The sequence below is a fragment of the Elgaria multicarinata genome, chromosome 10 (genome assembly GCF_023053635.1).
Source record: "Elgaria multicarinata webbii isolate HBS135686 ecotype San Diego chromosome 10, rElgMul1.1.pri, whole genome shotgun sequence".
In the NCBI taxonomy this organism is placed as follows: domain Eukaryota; kingdom Metazoa; phylum Chordata; class Lepidosauria; order Squamata; family Anguidae; genus Elgaria; species Elgaria multicarinata.
The window spans coordinates 39,445,346-39,471,461 of record NC_086180.1 but is presented as its reverse complement, the minus strand read 5'-3'; the positions used below and the strand labels follow the sequence as shown (position 1 = coordinate 39,471,461).

Here is a 26,116-nt window from a genome sequence, read left to right as displayed (position 1 = left end):
GACAACCCCGGTTTGATCCCGGGATAAACCTTAGGTCTAGCTAAGGCCATAGAATCATAGAATAGTAGAGTTGGAAGGGGCCTATAAGGCCATCAAGCCCAAACCTCTGCTCAATGCAGGAATCTACCCTAAAGCATACTTGACAGAAGGTTGTCCAGCTGCCTCTTGAATACCTCTAGTGTGGACAGCCCACAACCTCCCTAGGTAACTGGTTCCATAAAAGGGGACATCATTAGATCAATTGCCTCGTCTTAATGCAATTGTGTAGAATGCTGCAATTCCTCAATCTACAAAAATGTGCTTCTGCAAATGTACATAAAAATGAACATGTTTAGCTTTCTGAACCTACCCACACTGCTCTACATCAGTGCACAGATGTCGGCTCACCTGTTCATGCACCTGCAGAAGGAGACAATTTGTCACCATGATTCTGAGTAAAGATCCCCTGGCTCAAGTGGTGAAACCTGTCAGTTTTAGAACTTTCTTTTAAAAACCAATGATAAAAAGGAAAGCAGAGATGAGCTATTCCCCGTTTGCCTAGCACAAAATGCAGCTTTAGTTGCAGCAATGAGAAACTCTGCCTTCTGCTCCCACCACTACATCTAAACCAGGTATGGGGAACGTGTTGCACCTCCAGATGTTGGACTGCAACTCCCATGATACTTCAACCATTGGCTATGCAGTCATTTTCTAAATCCAATGGGATTTATATTAACCAATTCCACATCTTGTGAAATAAACAATGTATAAACTGGGCAAAGAATCAGTTTATGTGCAAAAATAAGTGAACCCCTGATTGCATCAGCTCAGTTAAAAGGAATAATTAGAATCAGATGTTTAAGTAATTAGGTAGGTCTTCAGGGTTGAGTTTAAGAGGCTCCGCCCTATAAAAGGATCACAAACTTTGTAGGTTCGGTCTTCACCATATGGTTTTGTGGAAACACACTATGCCATGATCAAAAGACGTCTCTGAGGACCTCAGAAAAGCAGTTATTGCTGCTCATCCGTCTAGAAAGGGCTACAAAATGATTTCGAAGGATTTGTGGCTCCACTGATCCACTGTCAGACAGATAGTCTACAAATGGAGAAGGTACAAGACCACAGTCACTCTACCCTCCTACCAACATCTCTCCAAGAACTAACTGGCGCATCATCCAGGAAGTCAAAACATTCAAGGATCTGCAGGCCACTCGCGCCTTGGCTAATTTGAGTGTTCATGACTCAATGATCAGAAAAAGACTGAACAAGAACAGTGTTCATGGGAGGATAGCCAGGAGGAAGCCACTGCTCTCTAAAAAGGACACTGCTGCCCATTTGAAGTTCACGAACATTACACAGATTATCTCCAAGACTTCTGGAACAATGTTCTCTGGACAGACAAGTCAAAGGTAGAACATTCTGGCTACAATGAAAAATGTTGTGTTTGACGAAAAACCAACACTGAGTTTGAACAAAGAACATCATCCCAACCTTCAAGCATGGTGATGGGAATGTTATGGCTTGAGCCTGCTTTGCTGCCTCAGGACCTTTGATTGCAACTTTACATCCCCCCTTTTAATATAGGGGGGTTATAATGTGTACATTCTTCTACGGTTATAGAATTTGAATGTGCCAATTATATAGGCTCATCCCAAATTATATCTGGACCCATACAATTCCTTTATTATAGATGTTCTACATGATCATATTAAAGGCGGAGGAATGGCTCTGTGCAAGCATGGTCCTCAGAAGAGAATTAAAAAATTGGCATGGAACTGGTGTAATGGGGTGGGGGGAGGTTTGGAAGGAATCAGTCTACTTGATCAATCTACCAGAATATACACAAGCAAACATACATGTGAAAACCTCTAAATAGCACCCATCATTTGCACATTCGAACTCTTTCCTTGATGATAAAACAGCAAAAGGTACCGTTGAATCTAGCCCAATCTGCACAAGTAATGCCAGAAAACCAGAACTAAGATCTCTCCTCAAGTATGTGGGTTTTAAATTAGCATCATCATCTCCATCCAATGTGACAGCAACATCTTTTCTGTATGTTCACATTCATTGTCAGCTCTGCAGGACTTTCAAAAGGAACAACCGGAAACGCCCACAACTACCTACACCACTACACAGTTATTTCAAGTGCTCTTCACAAGAAGGACAATGTGGGTGAAGTTCTCTCCTTTCTACATAAGCAAAAACTCAAGAGAAAAAGTGAAGATTTGCAAGGACTTTTTGCATTTATTTATTGATGCAATGGGCACCAATTACATTTCTATGATTCATATACTGCACTTTTGTTTTACACTGTCCTTGGAAGGGGGAGTAGTAAACAAAGCCTCTGACAAAGCACTTGAAAAGCTGCCTGGATTCACTTTCGAATCTCTGCAAAATCAATTCAGAGCAGAGAGAGGAGCAACGGAGGCAGGCGCATGAACTAAACACACACCAATTGTAACACAGGCCATTATCCTACAGCCATGTTCAGCCTTCTTGGTAGACATAGGCAAATCACTGAAAAGGATTCCTTTTCCCTTGTGTAAGAGCAGAGGGGCCACGGACCACTTATAAGCCTGCATTTTTCTCCATCTGAGCCATGACTTCTTTTATAGTAAAAGACAAAAAAACAGAACAGAATCTAGTCAGGTTGGCTTGCTGTTTAGGTAGCAGTTCTTTCATGTTTATGCATAAAATATTTATTAACATTCTAAAATCCAAGCAGTGCAAAGCGATTCCTCTACATTAATAAATATTTGATGCATAAACATGAAAGAACCGCTAACTGAACAGTGAGCTAACATGAATTGTCTTTCCTTTTCTTTTTTACTATAAATCTATCACAGTGGGGAAAGAATCACCATCATCCTTAACTTAGGAAGCTGGGAGAACTAATTAGAAGATGAAGACAGTCTTATAAATGATCACAAAGCAGAATTATCACACCAATATACTAATATATACTTAGTTTCTCTGGCAGAGCTACGACGTCACGACCAGTACAAATCCTCCTTCAGGGACACTTTCAGAGGAATGTTCTAAGGGTACATCTGCACTGAGGTTGTTGTCTCAGTATGCCACTTCTTGTCCTATGACTAATTTTTCCTTCTTGCCATACATGCATACTTCCACCTCACAAGATGGTGGGTTTAGTGTTTAAACAAACACGAAATACAAAATTATACCTGGGTACCGAAACACACACCCCAGTAACTATGATACAGGATGCAAAAAGGATGTGTGGAACATAACACATGATCAAGTAGCCGGTGTGGTGCAATGCAACGATCTCCAACTCCCATTCCCCTCCCCCTGCACTACCTGGTAAAGAAAGAAAGAATGGTGAATGGACATGTACAACATCGGCTCACTTTTTGTTTTGTTTCTTAGAAGGTTGGCAAAGGAGGAGAGATGAGCCAATGGCCATGATAAGGAGCATGAAGGCACCTTTGACAGAAATTAATTGTGGGAAGGGAATACCTCTTCAAATGAGGTGTTAATGCTCACAGAAAGGAACCAGGAAATGGAACACAAATCAGGGACAGTGGATATCAAGGTCTAGAATGAAGGGTGGACTCCATCGGCTTTTTGCAGTATTCTTAATGAAAGACTGAGCAGAAAGAAAGAAGCAGACACAGGCATAGCCTAGGATATGGGATTGCACCTGATGCGTGTGAAAATGTGTACATAAGCTTCTTATGCATGGCTAGGGATGGACGAATCTGTCTTTCATTTTCTGTAACATCCACATCTTTTCAAGCATAGATTCATCCTGTCCAGTTTCTGCATCAGTTTGTTTACATTTTTAAGCATGTAAGAAAATCTACATGCATTTTCGTGACCATGAAAATTTGTATACATTTTGACAAGCACTTTACCCTAATATGTGCTTTTTTGTATGCTATTTTCCTTATTGTATGTAATTTTTAAACATCTTTTTATTAGAGAAAGATTAGTTCATAGGTTAACTTTGGGTTGTTTAAGCCAAAGTGTCTGGGTTTGCACATCCTGCAACAACATTTGATTGAGCCGATTAGAGGTTGATTATTCAACAAAGAAAGTGGCTAAACCATGGTATACAACTCGGCTCTCTCCTAACCACTTGCTCTCTACACTTCTGAAAATTGAGTTAGCTCATCAAGGAGAGGGGAGGTGATTATAATTACTAATCTTCCTTATAGCTGATGCTTAGCTCCGAATGGACCATGAAGATAAGCTTGGCTAGAAAAAAACCCCAACCATACAAGTCTTGCATGAAGACTTGTATTTCATAGTAAATATTGGGCAAGTTCATCACAGTAGATTAAAAAATATTATGTCCCCAGTATTAATTAAATGCCTGTTAAATGGTTTTTAGTGGTCTCATATGATATCTAGACCTGGCTGCGAACTCGCAGACTAATCCATACAGCTCTCTAGCTTGACCAAAGAAAGGAACAGTATATTGTTTTGTTTGCATCCACACTAAAAATATGGACAAATTAATTATAAAACCAAATTAATTTTCAGAAACAAAAGATAATAACATCAAGTGGACAATTGGCTTATGCAGGTGATGTGTATGGAAAAAGAATGAAGTAGAAATAATACCATTGCTCTGAAACTATTTCCTTCAGATGCCCCAAGCAAAACAAATTTCAAAGACTACTATAGATCTCAGGAAACCATCTGGAGAAGCAAAAGACCAAGTCAGTGCTTTTGCTTATTTTATTTATTTATTTATTACATTCTTATACCGCCCAATAGCCAAAGCTCTCTGGGTGGTTCACAAAAATTAAAACCATAAAGAGCATAAAAACAAACAAACAAAGAGCAAAGAGTCCATAAAACCCAAAGCAGCCTCAAAATTAAAATCCTAAATTGAAGTCATAGAATCATGGAATAGTTGAGCTAGAAGGGGCCTATAAGGCCATTGAGTCCAACCCCCTTCTCAATGCAGGAATCCACATTATAGAGTCCTGATATGCACTCTGTAAGGTATTTCATGAAAGTAATTTCGTTACAAATGAAAACTTCATTACAAACATTGCAGAAAGATCATTTGCAAGACTTCTCTAGCAAACATATATTCATAATGCCAGGTTATTTACCTGTATGGCTGCCCCAACCTTCTCATTGCAAAGACTGCACACCAGAGCCCATCTGCTGCTGGGAATATGGGAGACCTTTGTGATTGGTTCCATCTTTTCTGGGCTGCCAATGCTCACCTAAGGATCAATGGATAAATACATTTTAAAAAATCAAGTAGTGAACAATGAGAAGTCCAACTATTCTGGATTTATTTCGCTACGTGCAGAAATATCTCACTAACTGTTCTAATGTCGAGCAGTTTATCAAAATATATCTAGTGTCAAGTTATTTTAAGGATGGAAAACCACATATTTTTATTCTGCCTTTCCTCTGAGAAGCTCAGAGCAGGATACATAATTCCTTCACAACAACCTTCCAAAGGTGGCTAGGCAAGAGATGGGCATAAAGAAGATTTCCAGATGTTTTGGACTTCAGTTTCCAGAAGGCCCTACCAGCATGAGTTAGTCAATTAGATAATGAATGGACCAGAGTTACCACTGAACATGAATTTAAACCCAGATGTCCTGAGTCCAAATCTATCACTTTGGGCAGATTTGGACAATCACAGTGAGGGAAGCAACCATCGTGGCTGCTCCCCACACACAGGACCACCGTTTTCATTATTCTCCACAATGCAGCACAGGTTGGCATGTCATCCAAACCCAGCATGTGGTGCAGTGAAAAGAGGGTTCATGCCCACCCTACAACCTACAATGTGCAGTAAAGGTTGTAGGGTGGGTATGACACACACACCCCGCCGTGCCCTGGGTTAAGACAACCCGCCAACACACGTTGCAGCACAGGGAATAATGCAAACGGTTGCTTCCCTCGCTATGATTGTCCAAAGCCAGTTTTTATCTACCCCGTTACACAGATTCTTTCCTGAACTCAAAATTAGTTTTTGAATTCCCAAGCTAAACTGGTAAGCCATTGTGCCCCTTTTTCACTTTCTTGTATTCCCACTGCAAGGTGAAATTGTACTGTGTGCGTGCATGACTATTTTCTTCCTGGAAATCTTATTTGTTTTAAGCCTAGAAACTGTCTTCTGTATTCCAGTAGTGGGCAGAAAGTAGATCTCCAGATATTTTGGACTTCAACACCCAGCATGGGCAGGGCCTTCTTGGAGTTGAGGTCAAAAACATCTGGAGATCCATCTTCTCTCCTTCCCTGTATCTGCTTTTCAACTGCTTCCTACTGGCAACAACTGTATGGACATTATGTTCCTTGCTTCTATATATCCTGTAAGAGCAGAGGGATAGCCAGCAGGTACCTCCCAGCATGGCCTCAGAGTGTTCCTCCTCCCAAACTGCGCTTGCCTGCTCCAGCAGAGTCAGGAGAATCCTCCACGGCCAGCTATGTCCCTGCCTTCATATGGAGCCTGCAATCTCACACATTCTCCCACCGCTGAAAAGTCTTGTGAAGCTGCCAAGTTCTACCACTCCTGGTCTCATGGCATCTCCTATTTCAAGGACTATGAAGCTGCAGCAACAGTCTCCCCAACTGGCTGAAATCCATGATATTATGCCACTGCCCGCCATTTTTAACAGCGCTACCACTATGACTGTCATTTCTTGCTTTATATAAAAAGGAGCTGTGTCCTCCATTCTGAGCATGTCCAGATAAATCAGTTGTCCAGAACACCTACCTCTGGAATCCAGAGAGCACAGCTAACATGGACCCACTTAGTCCCACTTCGAGTTGGCTTCATGGCTCCACCTTTCTTGGGACACAACAAACACTTTGGCTGAACACCGAGAGCGCAGGTCCGGCACAGCCAGCTGCCTTCTGGAACTTTGAGGATGCCATAACATGCCTGTTGTCACAACATCACAGAAGGGAAACACAGAAAAGGGGGGGAGTGATACGATTAAAATACTAACAGATCATCATAAATGGGGTAGTTCATTTGTATGAGCTCATTGTTAATATTTGTGTACACTTTTTGTGTACAGAACTTTGTTACAATCACGTTCTTGCTAATCCACACAACAAATGTGTAAAGTCGGTTGTGACGTCCGCCCCTCCTTTACCCAGGCCTAGGATAATAAGCCAAATCACTGCCAAATCAGAAGTCAAATTGATCACTGTTACTATAATTGCTAGTTTGGATAAGTGGACGCTGGCTATTTAGTGCTAATATATGCGTCAGCATAAAAAAAAGACCAAACTCACACATGGATTTAATTCAGTAACGCAAAATTAAAGTTTATTATTTATAAGACGTTGTTTCAGTGCTATAGATGTTATTATTATGTACATAGATGATTCATCATTAGCCTAGCCTACACCTGCCTCACTACAGCTCTAAATCCTCCCTTCTTCCTAAATCCCCTCTCCTTCAGCAAACTCTAAACCCCATCTCCCCTCAAAAACGTCCAAACAGAAAAAAAAACTCCTGTGACATCTCTCCCTCCCCCTCCCCCTAGGTAGAATCAAAACAGCCAATCACACACAAGCCCCCTCCTGCCCACAGTTAACCCTTTCTTACCTGTATATACAATTCCTAAAAAACTAAATACATTCATCTCAATATAATTTATTTATTTATTATTTATTTATTACATTTTTATACCGCCCAATAGCTGAAGCTCTCTGGGCGGTTCACAAAAATATAATATAATAAAATATAATAAAACAGATTAACCTAAGAAGCAGTTGATTTTGTCACATAGGTCATATTACAAATGGGGACATAGAGGCTGAGAGAGACCGAACAGAGAAAACCCACGCAGGGAACTTGCAGATGAGGAAGGGTCTTAATTCCAGTTGGTAAAACACAAATAGATCCCTCCTATGCCGCAATATTGCATTGAGTGCAGTGGCAGCAACTACCTGTGAAGCATCACAGAGCCACACATAAAGCCAGACCTTAGCCTGCCACTTCCACCACCAACGAAACAATGAAAGCACGTGTGTGTGTGTTTTAAAAAAAGAACTGGGCAGTGGCTCTTTCCTCCAGCAGCAGGAAAATCAATTACTGCAGGAAAATCAACAAGCAGATCTTCTTCTTTGGATTGTGGGCATATTCTTTTCTGAATACAAATGTTATGCAATGGTATGGTTATCACTAAAGCAGCTTCCAAGTGGTTGGGGCCGTTTTTACACCTGCTTTTTTTCCAGGAATCGTCCCTGGATCGTTCCTGTGCATGCAAATAACACACAGGGGATCCTAGGAGCAGACAGGGACGAACCCTCCATTTTCCTGGGATAATTCTTAGGTGTAGAAAGGGCCTGGGGCTCCACATGGCTGTGGCATTTCAGGAGACAGCTTCCCAAAGCAATCAGCTGAATCATCTAGAAAGTAGACCCAGGCTTGAGCCACCATGAGATCTGGCCAAGCCATGTGCGAAGTCAATCGCAAACCACACAGAAACAAGTTTTCGTAATCATGCCACCACAGCCACATTTGCATCTGCCTCTAGGTTTCCCCAAGATATGAGCCAGGCCTGATACTGCACCATGTAGAAAGCTGGAACAGGAAGTAGAGAAGACTATCTTAACCAGCTGCAAGAGGAAAGGGAAGGCAAACTCCTGCCTGAGTTAATAATTATCTCAGCTGGCGTTACGCCAGGACTTTGAAACCAAAATAAGAGCATGACATATTTATATCTACGTCCACCTGAAAGATGAGAAGGTGAAACAGAAAAAGGAGAGGCGGTGCGCCAAGAGAGCTTTGGGTACTGGCTCAACTTTTGCCCCAAGGAAAGGGTGACCACAGCTGTGGCACTAACATTGCTTCTTGTAAGAGACATGGTGCCCGTACAGAAGCCTTGAGTGAAGCTGCTGTTGGTTCTCTTTTTAACCTTGTACAGTTCAACGTAATCACAAGGAACAGCTGCCGGCTTATCAAGAAGATAAGTTTTAAAATAAAATAAAACTCTGGAGTCATTTTGTAACAGAAACGTTTATGTGGCACTCAAAGGCAGCCTGTCAGACTGGGCATGTAAGCCCATTTATATGACTTTATCCATTGTAGCACCCAAGAGAGAAAAATATCCCTTCCTTGCTTATCAGACATTACTAACGAAAGGACACACTTACAACACTGGAGAATAAACAGAAGCACATGGTAGTCTCCCTCAAGAGGAAGTAGCCAACCACAAATGCTGATGTATTAAAAATAGCCGTCTAAATTTTCTTCTGTACCACAAGTCAAGTGTGTGTCATGTTTCTACAGTAAGCTGCTGTGCTGTGATGCCTTGTATGCTTCCAGTAGTGTACATTATAAATGAAAGTGCATCACATTCCACATATAATGAACATGCTTTCTATGGCTATGGCTACATACACCAGAGAGAAAGCGGGTACGACTTGTAAAAGAAAACGAAGAAGATGAAAGAAAAGTAACAGCCAATTTAAAAATATCTAATGTTCTGTCTATGGGTCTGGAACACATGAATAAGACAAATGATTAAGAATTAAATGAATAAGAACTCTTTCAATCTTTTCAGAGATAGGTAAGGACTTTCTACATAGCGTATGAGCAAAACATTTGCCTATGCTATAAAATTAAGGAATATATTTTATAGATTGTCTCAGGAAGTCTGATCTGCATACAGAACTCTTCCTGATATAGAGATGCATATCTTTTGATGCAGATGTTGTGCATGAGAAAAGCTGGGGCTCACTTTGAATAGGCCTACAAGAAAAGTGGTTGATTTCCCAAAGAACAGCAATGTTCAGGAGCCCAACGGATAGTGATGGAACAAACACGAAAGATCAAATGTTCATATGCACAAAGACGCAAAAGGCCAGTTAGGCATGCAAGAAACTGAAGCTAAGATTTAAACACCTGCAGCTTGAGCACTTATGGAAAAGCGCCTTAGAGGACATAAAGCCCCTAGGCACCAAAGAAATGCTCTACAGCATCCGCAAACAAAACAAAAAAGCAAAACTGAAAAAGAAGAACCATTAGAGGAAAGAAGGAATGAACAAGAAATAAGAAGAATCTCAGCTCTGTCTGAGTCAGAAACATAAGAACATAAGAAGAGCTGTGTTGGATCAGACCAAGGTTCATCTAGTCCAACTTTCTGTTCATACAGTGACCAACCAGCTGCCTGTGGGAAGCGTAATATCACTGTCCTTGTCAAGGTTCCTAGTAACAGGTGTACATAGGCATATTGCCTCTGATACTGGAGGTAGCATATAGCCATCAGGTAACCCTCAATAACCACAGACAGCCTTATCTGCCTTAACAATTTGAGATGAGAACACTCCTCACAATGATGATGATGCAGTTGTGAAGGAAATGACCGGGAAGAGCAAGAGCCACTCCCTTTGAGTCTGTGCAATGAGAGAGAGGAACGGGCTGCTACCAAGACATGCCAAACACGTTGAGGAACAAGTATGTGTGGGCCACAGAGCCCACAAAGAAGACCTGCATCTTCAACACAACATAGGAAGTTCATAGCCTTCATAGTTACCAAAACAAGGTACTACTTAGAAATACGGGAAGCAGGGAGAAGCCTCTAATAGTCAGCTACCAATACTGTGCCCAATTTATTCAATAAATCTCTCATCTCTCTCATGTCTTTCCTCTTCATCCCTGTGTCCCTTTGCCTCTAATGCCTATATTTCACCTAAGATTTCAAACCACCCTCAAAAACACGACAGGTGTGAAAAATCCCCACTCGCCACACTGAAATCCATACAAACTAGTCTCAATATTAATTGTTGTTGCATCTGGCTGCTGTACCTGATGAACGCAAATATTGCATTTGTCACAGAACACCATCTCATTGCCATCTTCACCATCTGGAGACTGGCAAACGTCGCAGACAACATCCTCGTCATACTCAATTCCAAGTCCTTCCTCAGTCTCAATAGCATGATTCATGTTGTCATAGCATCGCTGTTCAAATTCTTCCATGATTCTCTCCATGGTGTATTCATCCAGTTCAGGCATCCCTGGGAAATTAATCCAATGACACTCGTTATTTTTTTAATGATCAAGACACAGAGGCACTGAGGGACACTGTTTCTCATATCAATGTACACCAGCGCCAGATCTGCACCAAGCAGGATACAGCACTATGAAGGTGATATGAAAGCAGTATATAAAAGGCAGGAGCCACACTACTGCTTTATAGTGGTACTGAAGTGCACTGACAACTGTTGGGGCCCATGACACATACCATATACCACTTTCATAGTGCTATATCCTGCTTGGTGTAGATCTGGCCCAACTAACCATTTCTCTACCAACACTAAGTGATGGAAAAAGTGAGCTATTTCTATTTGCAGATAACTTCCAGCAATTTGTTGATGGGCAGCCATTAGCTACCAATCACAAACACCACGAAAAATGCAGATCAATACAGTATACTTCACTTTTAATGCCTGTGATAATCAAACACACACATTGGACCAAAACAAAACTTCAAAATCTTTTATCTTATTCTTCCTTTTCAAGTGGATGATTGCATTTCTCATATGGAGACTGTATTTCCAGATATTCAGTTCTCTACAGAGCTAACTACACCTGGGGCTATTTTGTGAACAATAACTGCTTCAGAAACACCTGTATAAGTCTCTCCTTGCAGAACAGCAAACCTTCATAGAGGAAGAAAGAAAGAAAAAAGAAAGAAACCAGCACAAAGCCTTTCTAAGCTTCATTTCGTAAGAGACTGCTCTGCACTTTAGATAATTTGTTTGAGCTCAGCCATTTCACAGCTGCCCCTTAAGGCTTCTTAATTGCTTAATAAAAGCTTTTTAAAAATGATTCCTGATGCTTTTAGAACGACCATTTGGTTTTAACAATGAATTGCTGCTTCAGAATAAATGGAAACAATTACCAAAAATGGGTGAAACAATTGTCAGAAGTCCAATACTGTATCACCATCACTTAGCAGGGCCAAGAGGCTGGACTTCTGCAACACCTTAAATGTGGAGCCACCCTTGAAGGCAACCCAGAAGCTTCAGATGGTGCAGAACATGGCTGACAGAATTTTGACTGGTTCAGCCAAGGTTTATGTGCATCATAAACGTTGGCTACCTGTTCACTTCCAGGCGCAATTCAAGGTCTGGTTCTTACATTTACAAACTCTAAATAGTTAAGGCCCCAAATACTTGAAGGAGCATCTTCTCCCACCTCAACCTTCCCATACAAAATCTTCTCCTGTGGCCCTTGTCCTTGTCCTTCTTATATCAGAAGTATGCTATTTAACAACTAAGGGGGCTTTGCGGGCAGCAGCATCCAGACTGTGGAATGTCAAATCCAAAGAGACTCGTCTGGTGCATTCCTTACCATCTTTTTGGCACCAGGGAAAAGGTTTTGATTCAACCAGGCATTTTAAAGTGTTGAAAGTTTTAGTTTGTTTTAATGCTTTTATCTGTTTTGTTATTGTTGTGTTGTGACATAATTGCAATATATTGATTTTGCCATTTGGGTGTCTTTATGTCTCCAAAACAAAGCAACATTTTGGAGGTATAAAATGTTCCCATCTTTTTCCCCAAAGTAAACTAGTATAGGGAAGGAGGCTTAAGTACACTGTGTGTCAGTAGGTTGGCAGAAACAAGAGAATTTCATTGGGGAACATTTACCTCAGCAAAGACAGATTTCTAATGGAGTTTGAGAAGTACCCCAGAAGATCAAAAATGTTAATTCTTAATAATAGCAATAATAAAGTTTTATCTGAAGCTATGATGCTTTTCTAATATTTTGAGTTTGAAACATACTTCTTCTGAAACTGCAGACACATTGGCTGAGTTCGGACGACACGCTAATCAACTGGGGGGGCGTGTAATAGGAACAGAATGGGAAACAACCGTTGATTAGCGTGTCATCTGAACTCAGCCAGCGTGATGTGTTTTGCCACTCCAGGATACATTGGAAAATGGCTTGGGACAGTCAAATGATCCCACAAACACACATGTGTTTATTTTTTATGCATGTTGGATGATCACAACCCTCCCACAAAATACACAAAAATACACAACTTGTTTGTGAGCACTTCTTTCTCCCCCACCCCATTTCTGTCCCAAAAATACAACTTAACCACACCCAACATGCAATGGCGGCTGTACTACCACCACCCCCAGCCTTGCTCCCTGTCACTTCTCCCACAGCTCAGCGTAAAGCTGGCTGTAATTGGACGTTGCACTCACCCATTTCTCTGAATTCTTCATTGGCCAGTTCCAACCACGCCACATCCATGTAATTAAGGTCATAGCGACATACACTCTCCGCCAAAGTCCGAATGTCAACATATCCGAGCTCAGGGGGCTCAGAACCAGAGGAAATGATGTACTTCCGAGGTCTCGTAAATATGACTGCTTTCGTCTCAGACACAATCCTGAAAGTGTAGTAAACAGGAGGTGTTAATTATACTATGATTTAATCCTCCTGAAAGTGGCAAAACCTCAATCCTCCCATGCAATTACTGTCAGAGGTTTCAAATTACTACGCAGAAAAAAACCCCGCAAAAAACTTGAAGAGATTATCTGTTGATCTTAGAACAATAGAATAATGTGTGTCTGCAGTAATAAAAACATATTTGAGTTTATTCCTTGAAAACATTTTTATCCTGCTCAAGGCAGCCCACAACATATTTAAAATGGTATCAACGTCTTATAATAAATAGATACCCAGAAAATAGAACATAAAATTGGTAACTACTTTGTTTAAGTAATCTGCATAACTTTTCTAAAGTATTAACTTCACTTGGTATCACAATATATTAACTTATTTATAGATTGATGACGATTATAGTGTTCACTGAAAAGCAAAGGAATATGTAGCAAATACGCAGAAAAAGATAGTGTTTTGCATAACGTACAAAACATGCACTATACAACATAAAACTCAGCATCAGAACGGGGGTGGGGGGGACACATCACTCAAACAGCACACCAATTCCTACACCCATGGGCCTGTCAATGTAATTTGGCCATCCATGAAGTTACATCTATTCCATTGTTCCAGAAACTACAAAGATGGCACTCAACTGAAATCCATATAAGTAAGGAAACAGGTGTGAATGGTCAGTACAGGATAGGTGTTTCTGAGTCTTAAAAGACATTTAAGAATTTTTCATCTTCCACTCTCAAGAATGATGCAACACAGAGTGACAGAAGGTGTTAAGGACCCTCTATCAAAATTAAGACATGATTCAGTTCCATCCCAGGCACAGAGCTATGAGGATTCCCATAAACTCCATATAGCATATTTTCTCCCCATTCCCACACTAAGCAAATGCACCAGATGAAGAGGAAAAGTCAAATGATAATATGAAGTTTGTGCATAGAACTCTAATGTCCTCCAGCGGCATGTTGTACTCTGAAAAGGCTGTGTTTAGCCTATGGGAATTCTTGATTTGTGGGTGGTATGCCTGTAATGGGACTGGACGGTGGCCATATTTTGTATCTTGACTTTAACAAATTTGCTGCAAGCTTCAAACTTAAGTTCTATAGAGGTAAAATACTGGCTCTAAAAATAGAGAGAGCAGGAAAACAAAATAGCCCTCCTCTCAGCCTGGTAACCTATAAAATCTTCTCCTGCAGTTATTCCATTCTAAGAGTAACCAAATTGCAAGAACCTCTTATGTACAAAAAAAATATCTAAAAGATCATATACGCATGAATGTAAAAAAAATTAATGAGGATGGCAGATAAATGCAGCCAAGACAGGTTAATTATACAACTCTAATTAATATTTTTTAAATGTTTCTAAAACTAGGGCTGTGCAGCCACCCCCCGATCCGGAGCCCCCGAAGCAGCCCTGATCCGCCTCAGGGCTGCCTCGGGGGTTGCCCGACCTGCCTCAGCACCTAATCCGAGGTGAGATTTGGGCCCTCCAAGGTGACTCAGACTTGCTCCCACCCACACCCACCAGTCTCCTTACCTGCTGCCTCCGTCGCTGCTGCCATCTTTCTTCTGGCGGCTTCCGGTGCCACCATCAGAAATGACTGGAAGTAGGCCGCACAATTTTAAGATATCGCATGGCCTCTGCTGATTAGTACCTCTATGGCCACCATAGTTTGTGACCATAGAGGTACTAAACAGAGGTACTGTTCCATAGTAGTACCATAGAGGTACTACTCCCTTTCATTTCTGGCGGCAGCACCAGAAGCCGCCAGAACCATGATGGCGGCGGCGGCAGCAAGTAAGGAGACTGGTGGGGGCCTGGAGCCATCTCCGAAGCGCCGAGGTGGCCCAAAGCTTCAGAGCCAATTGGCTTCGGCAATTGGCCTTCACCCGAACCACCTCAGATCAGTGATTCGGAGGTCCGAATCACCCAATATGCTTCGGATTTGGGGTTTGGATCCAAGGTGGTACAAGCCCTATCTAAAACCCACTTCTTTTCTGCCTGAATCTCAATTAAATGAATCAAATTTACACTACTTAGAAGATTTAGATATGTCCAAAATTAACTTTACAATACAGGCTATAAGCATTTTCAACATTAGATCTGCTTCATAACATAACACTACCCTTCAAAGTTGGATACCAACGTTTAGTTGATTTAGGCTGCAATCACATGGAAGAATAATGGGACAATATTCATGATGAGAACAAGGGCTGGCAGTTACAGACTGACCAGTTTTATGCAAGTGCTTAGAACTTTTCACAGATAAACCACACACTCAGGAGTAAGACAAGCCCACAACAGTGCTTGTGTTGGGTTAAGGTGGGGGATGCTTCCCGCTTCTTTTAAGTGAAGGTGCCGTTGTGTCTAGTTAGCACTCTGGGCTTCGAACTCACCAATCGGAGTCCAAACCTTGGTGGAGCCTGTGGATTTGGGTAAGGACCAATGCTCAGCTTTAGAACACAAGGTTTGCACGCAGAAGGTCCCAGGTTCAATTTGCGACATGTCTAATTAAATGGATTAGGTAGTAGATAATGAGAAAAACATTTGCCTGAGACCCTCAAGAGTTGCTGCTAGTCAAAGCATACTGGAACAGATAGACAGTCATTCTAAGGCAGATTCCTTAGACTGGAATGTTCCTAAGCCTATTTAGCTATCTTAAACGAATGCACAAGAAGAGTAAATTCTTATGAATATGTACATTTTCTAAGATACCCTCAATTTGGTTGAACTTTAGGTAATTCCAAATTCTGTAGAGCATTGTTGTTGTTCGGGTTGTTAGAACTGGTTAAGCTGTGCATAAGTAGCATTGGGACTTTTAGAAAAACAAATGGAGACCAGATATGCAAGAACACGGGAGTGTGACTGAGAACCACAGGAAATTGTGGAAACTAGCTTTAGTGCAGGTCAGCCTCGTGATCACTAGGTGCCTGATCTATGGTTCCTGGGCTTGTGCGGTTTCAGCCATAGTTTATTTCTTTATTTATTGCATTTTTATACCACCCAATAGCCGAAGCTCTCGGCCAACATGCATCTTTTATAGGAGAGGTATGTCCATGGAACTGCTCGTGCAGTTCACACCGCATCCTGGTTGGAGTCACCAATCAGTGCACCACCTCCGGATTTGAAGGGGGGCAGGGAAAGAGAAGCAAGGTCCTCATTAAAGAATTGTATGGACTTCCCCATAATACAGCCTTCCCCAATCTGGAGCCCTCTAGTTCTTTTGGAAACAACTCCCATAATCTGGGTGTGTGGGGGTGGGGGTGGGTGTTATGGGAGTTGTAATCCAACACATTGGATCTGTTCCCAATGAAGTGCTGTAACAAATCTCTGCCTAGGAAGAGCCCCTTTTCAAATGGTAAATAGCAGTCCTCCTTCTGCCAGCACATCTAGTTGTAAGCAGGTATGCAGCCTGCGTGCCATGGGAGGTGCTGGGCTCACAAGGAGATTTGCTACTAGGGAAAGCTCCTCCACTTGAAATGGGGCATCTTCTCAGTTGACTGGGAAGGCCTCCATTTCAAACAACAGGCTGGAATCCTAGTCACCACAAGGTCTGTTTATAAGTTAACAACCCAACAGACTGTTTCACATGGCGGGTTGAACTGCTTACACACAAGTAATTCTTCTGTTGCCTTTCTGAAAGGGTAAAATGTACACCCATGAAGATAATGTAGGAATAACCACCACCACCCCGAGGGCCACAGCTTGCCCCTCCTTCTCCCAGAAAGAATCAACCCGGGTGGTGGAAACACACCTTGGTACAACCTTCCCCAACGTAGTGGTCATCCTGGCTCTAAGGGCCAAACTATGTTCGTGGAATCAGTGTAGCTATGTGTGATGGTTTTGCCTACTCTCAAGTAAGCATGTGCAGCCCCAATTTAGATCAGGACTACAGCATGCCAGGAAGAGTGGTTAAACCTCCCCCTCCCCACTTTTTTCCAAAATTCCACACACACCCTTCTGGGAGGGAGAAGAAGGGTGTTTTTGGGTGTGTGTTTTTTTTAAGTCTTCACTGGAGTCAATGGAGGCAGTTTCCCTTTTTTAAACATTCTCCATGGGAAGGTGGGATTTCTTGACAAAAGCGGGTTGGGGAAAGGCTAAAAAACAAAAACAAAAATCCTCCTGGAATGCCATGGTACCAATCTAAATTGGGGTCATGCATGCTTACTCAGAGCAAGTAAAACTATCATACATAGCTACACTATGCACGATTACCTGAGCATGTAAGATGGGCAGGGCACGGAACAGAACAGAGAGAACAGTAAGTGGGATACAAGTTTAAAAAATGACTGTTGATGCTGAAGGAGGAGGAGGAGGAGGAATTGGAGGAGGAGGAGAAAACTGTTGGTGAAGAAATATATAGGAGCGGCTGAGGAGAAAGACAAAAAAGGCAGCAGCAGAGTGACTAGGAGAGGCTGAGGAGGAAGCTCAGGGAAAGCAACAGAACGCTGAAGAGGAAGTGACAGAGCAACCTTTAGCCATTCAGGAGTAGCATGACTCAGGTGCCAGTAACGAGAATCCAAGAAACCGAGAGAGAGACTGCCACTGCCCCAGTAAAAGCAGCACTATATTTGTAATCAACCGTGGTTTAGAGTTAGAATTGTTTGCATTTGGTTAATATAGTTCTATTTATTCTTAGTTCATATTGCTTTTGACTGACAATCCTAAAGTTAATATTCTTATATATGTATTTGTTTGTTTTATCTCTTGAGTGTTTGCAACCTGCCTCTCCTTGCAATTTCCTATAATCACGTGATCAGACCGAGCATAGCCCTCCAATAGAAATCCCCAGAGGTGCTCAAAAAGTGAAGTGATGGGTTGGTTGTTTTCTTCCTCGCGGCTGCACCAAACAATACCTGGCTACTGGTTCTGGGATAGTCCCTGGACTGACTGGCACCTGAACTCCCTTTTCCCATTCCTGTCTCCAGGGATCTGCCAGCACATAGTACTCATCAGGGTTCAGCTGGTAAGAATCAGGCAGCTTCATGGCAGTGATCAAGTCTGTCCTGAACACCTGCAAAGAAAGGAAGAGAGAGAGAGAGAAAAGGATGAGACACTGACATTTGATATTTACACTCTATGATTCACAGCTCCAGGGTAACCATGGAGCACAGTGCACAACAAGGTCACTGTATGAGCACTAGACTAACATGGCCTTTTAAGAGGCCAGACGGCTAACTACATCAGCATGCTGGAACAGCGAGGCAGAAAACACATCATTTGGACATGGGACCCATCACTCCATTAACCGCCCTCCTCCACTCACATGACAGAATCCAAGGCCTAATCTACACCATGCAGGATATTGCACTATAGAAGTGATATGAAAGCGGTATATAAAAGGCAGAAGCCACACTATTGCTTTATAGCAGTATTGAAGTGCACTGACAACTGTTAGGGCCCAATGACACGTACCATATACCGCTTTCATACCGCTATATCCTGCTTGGCATGGCTCCTGCCTTTTATATACCAATTTCATACCGCTTTCATAGTGCAATATCCTGCTTGGTGTAGATTAGGCCCAACTTGTGGTGTAAAGGGATCATTAGTTCTCAACCATTTCGACAGAAATTGTAGATACTCAAAAGTTTCCCCCAAACAAGGCATTGTCCCTCAATGTGAAAAGACTTGATTCTTTCTCTTGTAAGGTTTGCTACCATCAGCCCATCTAGGGCAGTAACCTAATCAACACTAGCACTATTGTAAATTACACTGTGCTAGCGTAAGCAGCCTCTACTAGTGCAATAGGCCAATAGCGTTTGCTGGCAAAACAGGCTTCCTCAGAAAACGCTATCGTCGTTATGCTAGAGGTCGCTTATGCTACCAATGTCATTTGCGCTAGTACTAGTGTCGAATAGGGTACTGCCCCATGGGGTTTAAAAGGGAGCAGGGGCAAATCATGTAGCGTTTGGGTCACTCATTACTTTAGCAGCATCTTCATTTTAAGACATGCCCAATAGCTCACAAGGTCAGAGCCCAGAGGTAATAACGTATTTATGGCCAAGTGGTGAAGTGCAGGCTTTGCATCTTCAATTCTAAACAGCTCTAGAGAAAAGTACCTCAGCTGAGCTTGCAAAGACCTCTCTTTGAAAGCAGCTGCCAGTCAGGACAGGCAATACTGCCCAGCCTATCCTGCCTGTCAGGACAAGCTAAATGAACAGCTGATACAATCAGTGTAAAGCAACTCCTTGTATCTCTATAAACCAACGATCCATTGTTTTAGCAATTCTGAACTGGTGTCCCCGGCGAGAATTTCTCCCAAAAATATTTGGACACAACTCAACGTTGTAAGAAGGATGTACGTGACTGTCAGTAAGCAATGCAGAGTGCAGCACTGGTAAATAATATGTCTAGAAAGCATGCTGTTAAATGTACACTCTCAACAACAGCATCTGACCGAAGGGATCACATTGTCTTTTTTGGATCCAACCTACCTAATGCAGCTCCCCTTAAGAGTCAATTGCAACAAATAATTGACATGGCAGCCGTAGCATTTGGATTTGAGCCCAAGCGTCTCAAAATCTAGGACTAAAGACTGACTGTCAGAGTGCCTTTACCTCAACTTTGCATGAGGATACATTATTTGAATGCCTCCTTGTGGGGCAAGAGCGGATACATATTCCACCAAGGGAAATTCTGGTTTTCTTCAATCATAAGGTAAATACCAGCTTTGGCCAAGGCCCTATTCATAAATGCCCTCCACACGTTCACATATACAAATCTAGGCACATAGAGATCCCAAAGATACAAGGGGGGATACAAATGTTTTAATAAAGAAAGAAATAATAATAAATAGACTCCCCATTCAGACCTTCTACTGAACACACAGCATTCAGGGGTGCAGAACTGGCAGGAACATTGATATTGGGGGCACAGGTAGTGGTTGCAGCCTCCTGTGAATGCATTTTGGGGGGAGGATTGATAAATAGGGCTCAAGGGATGGCACCTTCATATGAAGTACTCCACATGTGAATCTGATGTGTTAAAGTCACTGCATGGAGACATTTTAACGGGAAGCATTGAGCCTAAGGCCTGAACCTCAGCTGCATTTTAATTCGTTCTTATGTGGTACAGCTTGTTGCAGCCAGATTGGTGCCCATTTCAGCAGATATATACAATGGCAGAGAATAAATCTGTACCAGCACTGTGCCTGATTGCAAACATTGCATTCCCTCAACCCTGCAGAATCTAAGCCACAGTCAAAATGTTAACTCAGAACGATATAGGATAGAAGCACAATGCATGACAGATGAACATCCATGGACATCCATTTGAGCATCGGGGCAGCAATAACACTGTATATCAAACTGGCCACCAGAGGACATGCTGCATAGGATGGCTTTCATAATTTAAACCAAAATATCATCCAGGAAAGTTTGTAGCCAAGTTCTCTTGTTTTGCAGCTCTACATGGCTTACCACTCTCACACCATCTGGCATCCAGATTTACAACTGCTTTGCAGCCCCAGTTTAAACTCTGCTTTGAACATGAAGAATATCTGAAACTAGTAAAACATCTTGGAAGTTGTAGGAAGCTATCAGCCACAAGCAAGCAGGGGTGGGGTCCCCACTCCAGCATGTGTCACGCGTTAGAGCCATACATCTGTGCGGAAAAGCCCATTAGTCGGCACTTGCATGTGCTTGATTCAATCTGGTTTGTCACTGCTGATCAGCAAAATAGAAGCCGCGAAGTGGCAGGCATTAAATGGAGCAAGACTGTGCATGCCTTTTCCCCACACACACTCCTGCCAAGAAAATATGACAAAGCAGCAAGAATAATTCATGCTTAGCACCTCATCTTCAAGCCTCTGTTTTAGCAGTAACTGTTGAATGCTCTTTGCAACAAAAGAGTATTTGCCGGGAGTTTTAAAAGTGAGGGGAGGGAGAGAGAAGAGACCAGATAATTTTGCCACAGACAGAGTAATTGAATCAGTCCATGCAGTGCCAGCAAAGATCACCACAAGTCAGACACTACCTCTAAAACAGTCCATCTGAAGATTCATTGGTTCATGGCCAGAACAGTCAGCAAGGCACACAGCCAGCTCTACTCTGCACACTTACAAAGCTGGAAACAGATTGTCCAGCGGGCAGGCAGGCAGGCTGGCTGGCCGGTGCGGGGGAGGGAAGACAGCGGCAAAATATTGTTTATCTGGCTGGAATTCTCAAACTACTTATCACGGATTAATCCCAGTGCTTTACTGGGACTGATCCAGAATAAATATTTCGAGAATTCTTGTGTATGTTTTCCAAACACTGCTGGTGGCGAAGTAAATGTTCCACACATTTTGTCCTACCCTCCAATCTGTCCTGCTACACAGCATGTTATGAGTCCTTCCACTTTTCCTCCTATCCCAAGAACATCCATGGGTTTCTTCAGACCCGGGATTTTGCAAAAACTACAGGTTCACTACAGTATAATTTTTTAAAAGGTTCAATAACACCACCCCACCCCAAAAAATAAAAGATCAGGTGATCTTGCTGGCTGGATTTACTCAGGGGTGTGGGCAGTTAAAACTACGGGTATTTAAATCATTTAGGGCGCAGCCCTATGGCCACTAGATGCTGTCTAGAGGGCCATAGGATTGTTTGGTTTCTGGGAACCAAGGTTGGAACCAGGGCTCCGACCTTGATTCCCAGAAGCCGCACTCCCCACCCTCCCCTTCCCTGGCCCTTCGCAGCTGGGGTGGTTCTTGCTGCACCAACTATGTCTCTGCGCTTAGAAATGGATCAAGAAGTGGGAAAAAGGGGGCGGTCCGAGGGAAACTGTGGAAGCTAATTTAGGCATCTCCAAGCCCCTTCCCTTCCCCTCCCCAAAGCTGCGCATCGACAGGTGAAATCACCTCTCTAGGCAAAAATGTAGGGTGGCAGGAGCAAAGAGGAAAGGATCCTGCCTTGCATAAGATAGGCAGCCTCGAATTTGGGGGGTTGGCAACTGTCCAGACAGAACTGTGCTCTACCACCCATCAGACTGAAATGATGAACGGAGGGACCCAAGAGACATGCACAAAGCAGTGACTGGCAAATCTTCACTCTGCCTCCTTGTCTAACAAAGATGTATATCACATATAACATGAAAGAGGTTAGGGGAGAGGGGGCACTCCTGCCTTAATAACTGCTCCTGCCTCTTTAGAAAAGCCTGCATCACTCTTTGTGACCCACAATTCCAGAGAGAAAGAAAGATATTTCAACATTCTCAATATCCGTTCTTTTACAGAGTAAGAATAGTATTACTGCCACCCAGGATGAACTTTTAAAAATGCTTATGAAAAAAAAGTAAACATTGGATTTGGTGAGAAAGTATTGCACTATCAAGAACTCTACAAATGCTGTGAAATATCAGAAGCTTCAGAATAATGTTGCTCTTATTCCAGGCACAAGACTTCAGACTTTTCTTCTTCATCACCATCATCATTATTGATCTTAATTGGGGGGGGGGGGGATGACACACTTTTGAGACTGAACATTTGTAGCAAGTTGCTTTGGCTACAAGACAAAGGAGGATTTAATGGAACATCAAGGATATAATTTCCAAGAATCACTGCCTTGTATTGCTATCCCTGCTGCTTTGCAGATGCAACCAGCATGCCTGGAGCCAACATTGCAGAATGACTGATCTCTAAAACTGTGACTGGCACACAGATCTTCCTCACATATAACTTCATGAACTAGTGCCTGTGAGTTTTCTAGTTTTCCTCTCCCCCAATCCCTTCCCCCCCACCTTTTGTATAGTACCTCTTAGATTGTAAGCCATTGTCTTGTTTGTTATTAATCTTACATAAGCCACTCTGGGAGCCTTTTCAGCTGAAGATCAAGGTAAAAATGGTTTAAATTAACAAATATAGGGTATTTTGAGGCTGACATGTTGAAGATAACGTATTGAAATCTACGAAACAACTTTCAGTATAGATTCAAGATCATACAAGAATAAAGATAGTACAGGAAGAAGAGGAGAGGAAGCCATTTCAAAGAAGAAACATAGAGCACCCCAATCTAATGATGTATTCCAAGGATGGGATTTCCATAAAAAACTGCTTTATCATCTATTTTAATGGTAAACAGCGCTGTGCATGTATAAATCTGCTTTATACCTGCAGATTTGCTTCCGCCATTGGAACAAATGAGTCAAGCCACCCTGGGCTAATCTACACCTGCAGCCCTTTTGCTAAGGAAGAGAGATGCTTCTGAATGTGCCCGCTTCTGTGATTGCCACTCACGGGGCACACGCGACTGACCTTTACCGCAATTACAGGAGTGCCATTGTGGAAGCACATGTGCCCCGTTACAGCGCTCCCGGCAAGTGCATTGGTAGAAGTGGGTGGGGCTAGGCAGACGGCCATGGGGAAGAGATTTATTTATTTTTTAAAGACTGTGAAGGTGCACAGCAACACATGGGGGGATAGGAACTGTTGAATATGTGCTCCTGCACAGAGGTATGTTTGTATTTAAAAAAAAAACATGCTGATACCCATGCACACGCCCCTCACAGCTGATCGGCTGTTCGCTGAGCCTGGAACTCACAGCAAACAGCAACGACCTCGCAAAGGGAGGCCCACACTGCACATGTTCTTCGGAACAGATGCAAGAGAGCTAGAAAAAACTCGACAAAAGCAGTCAGGGATATTCTGGTATAACTGAGAGGTGGAGCTGAGAACACCGTGGGAGCAGGTGAACGTCATGTGCCCAGTTAGTGACGACTGCGATGCAATCCTGCAATAAACGGCTGGTCTAGACTCCCCCACTTATATTCCCAAAGATTACCTAAAGGATCACTTTCACCCATACAATCCTGCCCCTATACTTCAGCAACCATCAGAGTGTCTGGCCATGTGCCTGCCACTTAGAACAGCTAGAATGGCAAATAAAAGGGGCAGGGCTTTATCAGTGGTGGCCTTTCAATTATAGACCTCCTTTCCTGCTGCTTTGCACCTTATATCTTCAGTGAAGGCCTTTAAGAAAGCTTTATAAACGTAATTGTTCAAACTGGCCTTCCTGAGTAGGTAGATAATACATGTGTTCCACTGTCAATAACTTCAACATGGCTTCATTATTTCAGTTTTGATAGTGCTGTTTTTGCATATTTATGTGCTTGTGTCCAACCCATTTGTTGCTTGTAAGCTGCTTTGTAAGAAAAGGTCTCTAATGACAACAGGGTAATAAGCATGGAGAAGAAGAAAAAGGAGTTAAGAGGTCTGAATGGGCCAAGACCCCAAACATGTTAGATACCTGGTTCTAATGAACCAGACCGAGTCCAAGAAATTCAACCTCCACAACCAATCCCTTTTCTTCTAGTATCATTTGTAGCCCAAGGGACACCTGTCGATTTGTAAGGCATGCACCACATTGCACTTAGTGATCCACCATGAAATGTTAAAACTTATTTGTATTTCCTCCTTTGATCTGAGTTTCTCAAAACAATGAACATGAAGTACTCAAAGAGACAAAGAATTCTGGTTTGACCACTTTGCTGAACAAGCACTATTATTCATTAGTGCCACGTATTGGCTAGAAAACTGTAGAAAGCACTCCTAAAAATGCATTTTCACTGTTTATCACAAATCAAAGACAAATCCCCCAATAGAATTTTAAAAAGAAAAAGAAAGAGAGAAAGAAAGGGACTATAAAAAAACTAGGTTGGGTTAGTGCCAAACTAACCCAATATTCATGGCTAAATAACTAACTTGATGCTGGCAGGGACTGTGGCAGCAGCTGAGCTCCCTGATCTCCTGGCCAGAAGAAAGGTTGCTGGGTGCCAGCTGAGATGGAGCAGAAAAGGAAAGAAAAAGAAGTATTAGGAAAAGGAGGCACATCTGTATTTCAGCAAGATGCAAGGGTATTTGACAAAAGAATACCTCTGACGGTTTTCGATCTTCGTGCTTGGAGCATGAATTCCTCCGGTGCTGAGACCTAGAATGCTGGGACCAGGTTGACAAGCCTAGGAGAGGGAAAGAAACACAGAACTGAGAACTGTACATGCATTGGTCCAAAAGGGCTTTGCTCGCCTCCATTCACAAAAGCTGTCTCGACCAACTTCAATGGGAATCCTTCCCTAAGGCAAGCAAGAGCTATAGCCTTTCATCCCACTCCTCAGTCTGTTGCATAATGGACTTGCAGGAGAGAAACTGCTGGCTCAGTTTTACGTCCATGGAACACGTCTACATCATTTCCCTATAGATTACACAATCAATATAAGAGTGGCTGCCATGTTGGACCCTGAACTGTTGAGATGATACCAGATACAGTGCTAGTATATGGTAGCAACTAGCAACTGTTTTAACTTGCTGGCAGCATTTCTTCAGCTTTTCCTCCTACCACCGTGAAGAAAAAAAGTGATATTCAAAGACTAGCTATAATTCCCTATTGTGATGTTCTATTGCATTATACTGTGTTGTGAAGTTTGCTATTAATGTTTATTAATAAAAATATTTAAAAGGTTTAAAGATATACTCACTATTTGTATTTACAGGATATGGGTAAGTGCAGAGCCCCAGAGGGGGAGTGAGTGCTGGATGGAAGGAGAGTGCTGATTGGATGTTGGTGTGGAGTGCCTGGATTGGCTGTGAGAGAATGGGAGGAGTTGGAGGACGGTGTGTCTATATATAGAGTTCTGCTGACAGGGGAGAGGGGAGATTGAGGCCCTTTCTGCACCATTGTTCCCCCCCCCCCCCGCCGGGGTCATCCTTGTGCATCCAAATGACTCACAGGGAATCCCAGGATCAACCCCAGGGAAACCCTGGGAAAACAGAAACGGGGGATTTCT

At 42.5% G+C, this 26,116-nt stretch overlaps 1 protein-coding gene across 4 annotated transcripts in view; it reads right to left on the bottom strand.

Annotated features, from left to right (window-relative positions):
- Positions 1–26,116, bottom strand: part of JADE1 (jade family PHD finger 1) — a 75,195-nt gene that overhangs the window by 14,553 nt on the left and 34,526 nt on the right. For 2 of the 4 annotated variants that reach the window (XM_063136211.1, XM_063136212.1), the window contains exons 3-9: positions 25,209–25,291; positions 25,038–25,112; positions 18,214–18,371; positions 13,159–13,346; positions 10,748–10,959; positions 6,698–6,865; positions 5,073–5,189 (exon numbers count right to left, since the gene is read on the bottom strand). In XM_063136211.1, coding sequence (XP_062992281.1) covers positions 5,073–5,189; positions 6,698–6,865; positions 10,748–10,959; positions 13,159–13,346; positions 18,214–18,371; positions 25,038–25,112; positions 25,209–25,291 — 1,001 coding nt within the window. Of the gene's footprint in view, positions 1–5,072; positions 5,190–6,697; positions 6,866–10,747; positions 10,960–13,158; positions 13,347–18,213; positions 18,372–23,877; positions 23,899–25,037; positions 25,113–25,208; positions 25,292–26,116 lie in introns of those variants that run through there. The other 2 variants (XM_063136213.1, XM_063136214.1) reach the window with 2 other exon arrangements.